This window comes from Archocentrus centrarchus, chromosome 21 (assembly GCF_007364275.1).
Source record: "Archocentrus centrarchus isolate MPI-CPG fArcCen1 chromosome 21, fArcCen1, whole genome shotgun sequence".
Lineage (NCBI taxonomy): Eukaryota > Metazoa > Chordata > Actinopteri > Cichliformes > Cichlidae > Archocentrus > Archocentrus centrarchus.
Window position 1 is genome coordinate 8,572,370 of NC_044366.1, and position 8,311 is coordinate 8,580,680.

The 8,311-nt window shown below is 39.8% G+C and overlaps 1 protein-coding gene across 1 annotated transcript in view; it reads left to right on the forward strand.

Annotated features, from left to right (window-relative positions):
* Positions 1-1,278: 1,278 nt before the first annotated feature.
* LOC115800635 (uncharacterized) overlaps positions 1,279-8,311 on the forward strand; it is a 30,166-nt gene continuing 23,133 nt past the window's right edge. Inside the window, exon 1 of the mRNA XM_030758116.1 lies at positions 1,279-1,362. Within this exon, the coding sequence (XP_030613976.1) occupies positions 1,279-1,362 (84 nt within the window). The remainder of the gene's footprint in view (positions 1,363-8,311) is intronic.

Sequence of the window (8,311 nt, forward strand, 5' to 3'; positions counted from 1 at the left end):
CACGGCTCTCTCCATCTGTTTTTTGAATTGATAGTGCTTGCAGATGGTGCTTGTAGTATGAAAATTGTTATGTTTAGCTTAGAGTATTTGCTCTGTGGGAGGGGAGCCACAGCCAGACTGTTGGGAAGGCCTGTGTCTGCCTAAACCAAATTGCCCCTGTACACGAAATTCTTCAGATTCTTTAATATATTAAATGTTTTATTTTTAAACTAAAGTATTTAGGTGTCTTCCTTAACAAATTAAAAAAAAACATACCCACACACACACCGTGACACACCCATTTTGAAGCCGATGGGCGGGGTGCTCAAGGGTGCTACATCTGGTGACTCCATCATCCTACTGGGATGCTCATGTGGGCAATGAGTGAGAGCTGGAGGGGCGTGATTGGGAGGAGCGGCCTGCCTGATCTGAACGTGAATGGTGTTTTGTTATTGGACATCTGTGCAAACCACAGTTTGTCCATAACGAACACCATGTTTGAAAAAAGGATGTCCATAAGTGCACATAGCACCAGGACACCCTAGGTCACAGGTTGATGATCGATTGTGTAATCGTATCATCAGATCAGAACATCGAGAGCATCCCGAGGGAGGCTGACTTTGCCAGGACTGCCCTTTGTCACTGATTCTGTTCATAACTTTTATGGACAGAATTTCTAGGCATAGCCAAATGGTGGAAGGCTTCCACTTTGGCAGCTTCAGAATCTCTTCTGTTTTTTGTGGATGATGTGGTCCTGCTGGCTTCATCAGGAAGTTGCCTCCAGGTCGCAGTGGAGTGGTTCACAGCTGAGTGTGAAGCGGCTGGCACAAGAAATAGCACCTCTAAGTCTGAGGCCATGGTCCTCAGCAGGAAAAGGGTGGAGTGCCCCTCTCTGGCTCAGGGACGAGTTGCTGCCCCAAGTGGAGGGGTTTAAGTATCTCAGGTCTTGTTCACAAGTGACAGGAGAAGGGAATGGGAGATCAACAGACGGATTTGGGCTGTGTCTGCAGTGATGCGGACGCTAAGTCATGGTGAAGAGTGAACTGGGCGTGAAAGCGAAGCTGTCAATTTACTGGTCAATCTACATCCCTACCCTCATCTATGGTCACAAGGTTTGGGTAGCGGCAATCAGTGGAAATGAGCTTCTTCCAAAGGGTGGCTGGCCTCTCCCTTAGAGAGAGGGTGAGGAGTGCAGCCATTTGGGAGGGGCTCAGAGCAGAGTCGCTTGCTACTCCACATGAAAAGGAGCCAGTTTAGATCTGACTAGGATGCCTCCTCTCTGGGCGAGGTGTTCAGGGCATGTCCTACCGAGAGGAGGCCCAGGACATGCTGGAGAAATTATATATCTCAGCTGGCTGGGGTTACCCAAAAGAGCTGAAGGAGGTGGCTGGGGAGAGAGAGGACTGGGCTTCTCTTCTTAGGCTGCTGCCCCCCATGACCCAGCCCCGGATAAGTGAAAGAAAATGGATGGATGGATGGAATTTCCTGTACAGCAAATGTCCGTCAGTGCACAACAAAAAGTCCATCATTAAATTAACTGAAGTTAATTTCAAGCCTTGAAAGTTAGGATCCTCCCGTGTGCTCCTATTTAGCAGGTTCAGATCCCTGCACAACTAAAGTGGGTGTTCCTACATTATTGTGTAATTAATGTGACCAATGGGCCATGGTTGCCTCAGGGTTAGGAGCAGCATACTGTACATGACTCCAGGGAACCAAATCTAACAGTTGAGGAGTTATCCATACTGATAAGTAACACACTGTGTCCTTTCGGTCTTATTTTGTATTCAGACTAAATATGTATACAAAGCTTATGCAAATGTATGCAAATTTGCAATGGGTGATGCAAATACCCACTCCCAAATTTGCAGTAAGAATGTGATAATACCAGTTATGAGTTCAAAATGTTTCAACTTTTGTGATTAATTCAATTGACACTGGGTCATGGAAGCTTATATTCTTCCATAAACTGTAGATTCTCTTAACATCTCCAAGAACAAGCTTGTTGGATTATTTTTTTTTTTCCCCAGTTGTGGGCAGCCAAAGTTGTATGATTCGATTTTGTTTATACTGAGTAGCACAACAAAAAGGAGAGGGCTAAGATGGGTTCTTAAAATATGTTACTGTACTGTTACTTAATTCCAAGCTCAAGGTTATGCTTTTGGAATAACATTAGCTGTTATAAAGCCAAAGTTTAAAAGCACTCCAGTGACTGTTTTCACATGAGAAAAACAGGTTGAAACTTTGCTTTACATTTACTCTGAATGCATCATAACTGCAGATAAACTGTGTGACCAAAGAATAGAAATGGTTTGGCCAAATATAATTAAATTTCTAAGGGGCTGAATGAATACTGATGCTCGGTCACCAATACCGAAAAAACATTTCACTCTGAATGTTTTAAAATTATCCTTTAGAAATCAGCTTGTAAATGTGTATGCCCTTAAATTTTCACACTCCATTTTTCTCTCCAAAGATTGAAATCAAAACTTTATTTTCACACAACACACAAGGCTAAACATGGATTAGGCCAAACATGGATTTTAATAATGCAAAACAAAAACAAATAATAAAATTCTGCATGATGTCGATGCACCGGGCGTACAAATAGATAGGCCTAAGAACAAGCAGTGATCTATTTCTCTGTCTTTCCTGCTAACAAAGAATAAACTGTCATGTCCATAAAGGTTAAAAGGCTTAGTTTACCATTTTTAGTAAGGACTGCGTGACCTTAGAAACAAAAAAAATCAAACACAGACTCGTTTTTTCATCATTCATCTCATTATTCCACCCATATGCTTCCACAGGATTCATACTGTAGGGAATACACTGTAGGCTTTTGTTCAAAATCAATCAGAGCATATTTGGCTTGGCTTATGCTAATGACCAAATAAAGTGATATTTTAATTCAACATGCAGTCTCATAGCCATACTATGAAATTCTGTACTCATGGTCACTAAATTTATTAATTCAACTTTTTAAAGTACAGTAATTATTACAGTAATTTTTATTTAAAGACACCGATACAGTCCATTTAACCATTTCACTGTCAGTTCTTCAGGTTTTTACTACAAGAATATTATGTAATGGTTCTTTCAAAACATGGGTGCCCTACAGCTAAACGACCCTGACTGAAGGTGCAACATGTTCACTGACTGATATAAGTGCATTAGAATTACATTTTAGTGTCATCAGTTACACCAGCATTGTACCAACCCAAACAACTGATGCGGCAATATCACTAAAGACTAGCCCAGGAGACCAGAAAACCACATGATAATTAGAGAGCATGGAGACAAAGAAAAAACAGCAGATTAGCTGCCACTTTATTTTAAATAAATCTGAAATCTGGTGTGGTGGAGAGAGCGAAGCTAACGATTTACAATTCAGTCTACAGTCCCTTCCTATTCTCACCTATGGCCATGAGTTCTGAGTAGTAGCACAACAAATGACATCATAGACCAGTGGTTCTCAAATCCAGGCCTCGTGGCCCGGTGTCCTGCAGGTTTTAGATGTGTCCCTGATCCAAAACACCTGAATCAAATGGCTGAATTACCTCCTCAGTATGCAGTCAAGTTCTCCAGAGTCCTGCTAATGACTTCTATATGTGATTCAGGTGTGTTGAAGCAGAGACACATCTAAAACCTGCAGGACACTGGGCCATGAGGCCTGGATTTGAGAACCACTGTCATAGACACAAGCACTGGAAATGGCCTCTGAGGGCTACCTTGACTGAACCTTGGAGATACGGTGAGTAGCTGAGTCATACAGGATAGGCTCAGAGTAGAGCTGGCCTGCTCCTCCACCATCTGACTGGGACGCCTCCTGGACACCTCCTGAGGCATTTCAAGAGTGTTCTGAGAGGAGGCCCCAGGGCAGGCCCAGGACATGCTGGAGTTATTATATCTCTCAGCTTGGGAACACCCCACTGTGATGGATGGATGGATGGATGGATGGATGGAATGGATGGATGGATGGATGGATGGATGGATGGATGGATGAGTTTACCTTTTTTATAGCGCAGGAAAATGGTGTACTTGATAGATTAAAATTTTAGTAACATTAGCCAATGCATGGCTTGGTTATAATTAGTAGGGGAGGATTAATAGAAGATACCTAGAAAGAAAGAGGACTAAATAGGCAGAGTAAGAGGAACAAACTGGGAAAATTAAGAGAAAGAAGGAACAGCTATGAGGGTAAGAAAGGTTAAGTGAGGCGAAAGGAAAGGAAACAAAGAAGAAGGGTGATGATAAAGAGAGAAAAGGAAACCGAAAGATGGAAAGTATTTATTTGCTACTACACCATGGAAATAAGGGAAACATTTCTTCAGTTGGAAATAATTTCTTTTTGATGAGTTTATTGAGAAAACAAAAACCAATTCCAAGCTGAAATAATGACATCTAAAAATATACGAATGATTAAAGTTGCTTCCTGAAATCAAATAATGGTAAGAAGTCTGCTGCTGTTTGGTCAACTTTATGAGGGGAAATGGATCAACAAATTTTATTTAGCTCTTGTTTTCTTTCCTCTGCCACAATAATAGTGGTGATTTTATTATATTTTTTAATGTTGGATTTTGATACCTTTTTCTTATGGCCAGATGGTATGAATCAATTGTAGACTGGATCTGTAAGTGAGTTGCTTTGATGTGATATCTGATGTTTAATTTATTGATTTGTGTCCTCATATTTCTATTTTTCACTTTGAAAACAAAACTTTAAAAAAAATGTATGTATGAAACATCCTATACTTGGATGATCTTCCAGGCTTCCAATTTGCTGCACTGGATCACAATAATTTTCTTCTGATAAATCGTCTGTTCATCTACACAAAACGACCTCGCCTGCGGCATTCAGCACCATACCCCTGTCAGATAATACACTGTAATTATAATGTTTTTATCTGACACACTGATGCCAGCACCAGCAGGGGAGAAAATGGTGATAATTGCAAATGTTGAAATGTGTGTGCACGCATACGTGCATGTGTGGCTACAACTAATTTTATAGAGACACTCCAGGGATTCAATTCAAGCTCCCACAGCAGAAATAATTATATTCCAGTGTCAAGTCTCTGTTAAAGTTTAAGGTGAGAGTATCTGTTTGAGTTAGGCATCTAGTGCTTATGAATGTGTTAATCAGTGTTTACTCATCTGCATGAATGTTGCATGTGTATGGTAAAAATGAGAAGTAGTGCTCGCCACTACTACCCTGTCTGTCTAATACAGCCCATTCACTTCAAGAACACGGGGTCCCCTGGCCCCACATTAGGCCCCCTACTGTGAAGATCACTAGAGCTCCTAAGCGATGCAGCTACCAAAGTAACCCCTGAATGTACACTGTAATATTTATTAGATTTTTTTCTGGTCATTTATAAAATTTTTCCGGTAACCCATTGTCGTGTCATTGCACATTCACACCTTATCAAACTGTCACATTAAGTGAGCTTGTGTTTATGTAGCTATTCACTAGCTGTCAAAACTCAGCATTACTAGTTATGATTCCCACTGGATTCTCTTAGAAGAGAGACGCTAGTGGCAGAAAGGTAAGGGACGTCACATCCTGACCTTGCCCAGCTGCTTGTGGGTTGACTCTTCATCTTAGGGAAAGATGGTCAACCATAATCATACAGGCACAGGCCCCATGTCTCACTCAGATTTCAGAGAACTGGGGTTTCCCACATAACCAAACATGTTTTATTAACTAGAAAAATAAGTGACAGGTCTATAAACTATCTATAGCAAATGAATAGCATCTGAAAGTCATGTCCTTGAGAAATGAGAAAAGCAAAGAGACCTGCAGATGCATCTGGGAAGGGAAGCAGGGACAATGGATTTCCATCAGATTGACAAGATTCCCCCTCTTGTCAAACTTGATAGAATTATGAACATATAAAAGTATCATCAGATTATAATCCACCATGTAATACCATCTAGAAAGTGTCTGATTGGCTTGATTTTCCAACATGGATGGATGGATGGATGGATGGATGGATGGATGGATGGATGGATGGATGGATGAATGGATGGATGGATGGATGGATGGATGGATGGATGGATCCATTTTTGCCTTATATGCTGTATCTTGATTTATTTGCACATATAGTATTTCAATAAATTCTTGCACCTATTTTCACTTTTCCTAGCAAACTACAAAGAAATGAGGAGTGGCTCAAGGCATTTACACATTACAGCTAATAACTGTGACAATGACAAAACAGCAGACCTGACAAATACAATGAAAGATAGATGAACGGCATCTGCAATCAACAGTGTTGGCATTCACATTCGCATTCATTCATTCGCATGGCATATATAGACATTAGACAATTTACAGCAAACTCCAGCCCTGAGCACAGAATGAATGGTGTTCTAGATACAGTTAGTTCAAACCTGTACTGTTTCCTGGTGTCGTATCTCCCTGCGTTTGTCTCTCGTATTTTAGTGGCCAGAACCCGCACAATGTTCACAAACAAATAAAGTTGAGCTGAAACAGAAGAAAAGATTAGAGTCTTCATATATTGATGCTCTGTAACTATATCATGTACATTAAATCATGTTGTACATAAATTTAAAAAAAAAAAAAACTTTTATAGTAGTCATTTACTGAATACTGACACACAAACTGGCATGTACCAAAGATTATTAAAAACTTCACTGCACTGGGCAGCTTTTCTCTTCCAATATCCCCACCATGCAGAATGTAAACTAGAATGTCAAATCTAATTTCAACTTTAAACTGCAGTACATACACCAGTACATAATATACTGCAGGAGTGTTTTAAAAAGAACTTGTCATTTGCACACTTGTTACAGCCTTTAATTCACACAAGATAAGTACAGTGCGGCTGCAGGTCAATAATCAAGGAAAATACCTTTAGAGGCTTACAAAGGCCCTTTTTTTGGAAACTTTTGTGATTTCTTCTAAGAGATTTTAATGAGACTTGAGCAAAGTAATTTGAAAGATGCAAATTTAGGCGTATGTTTTATGCAGCCAATATTTAGGGATACTTTAAATCCCACACTGTGCAACACTTGGATGAGCCTGAATAAGACATAGAATACATAAAACATGTTGAGACCAGCAGCATTCTACATACAGATATAATCCAGACATTAACTAGTGATTTAAAGCACTTTATTTGTGAGCTCATTCATTTTACACAGTGTCAGAGGCTTTGTGTTCATTCTTTATCTTCTCCAGCTTTCATTCTTATGAACATAAATATATACACACAACATTTGGGGGAAAAATGTGACTATGCTAACTGTAATTTGTATCCATGTGCCAAAGTTCCATTTAACCCAGAAAATGGAATGCGATGAAAGGGAAGAGCAACATTTTGGCTCTACAACATCGCACAGCCATATTATCACATTTCTGTAAATGTTGGTCATTGAGGACTGTGCTAACTATAATGCCATCATCTGTGCTCTATACGCAATGGCAAACACAGAAATGAGATGTCTCCTCTCACATTTATAATTATAACACTGTGGTGGGAACTTTGTCTTTTATACCAACCATATGCAATGTACTGTCTGTACGCATTGCCTGTGTGTATGCGTGTATGCGTGCGTGCATGCGCGTAAGCTTATTTGTTTAGTAACAAACTTATCAAGAAATATAAACCTCATGTTGTAAATCAATTGTGTGTCCAAGCTTTTCAGTAAATAATTTGTTGTCTGTCTCATTACAGGCTTTGTGAATATATTACAATTTTAACAGTAAGGTAGTAGTCTCTTCACCCACTACATTTTGGAAATGAACATTTATGTGTAGTAGCTAATTAAACAGAGCAGGAATTAAGGGTTTGTACTGTAACCAGGGTAAAATCGTAGTGTTCAGAATGTCAACTCATCCCTTATTTTGATAATATACGCAGATCTGTAAAATTCTGTCACTATAATCTCCACGGACATAACCAGCATCATACAGATAAAAATCTGTGCAGACAGACAGGCATACATATCAGGCCGTACTCAATATCACATTTGTATTAAAAGTACTAAGCCAAGTTGGCTGAGCTGTTAGAAATCAATAGACTTTTCTTGGTTTTTTTTATCAAGTTAAATTCTATAAGAAATGCACGAGAATGACCAGACTGCTTTGAGCTGATAGGAAGGCAACAGTAATTCAAATAAGCAATCATTATAACCAAGATATGTATAAGAGCATGTCAGAATGCACAAACGTTGAAGCAGATGGGCTACAGCAGCAGCAGACCACACCGGGTGTCACTCCTCTCAGCTAAGAACAGGAAACTGAGGCTGCAATTCACACAGGTTCACCAAAATTGGACAAAAAAGATTGGAAAAAATGTTGCCTGGTTTCA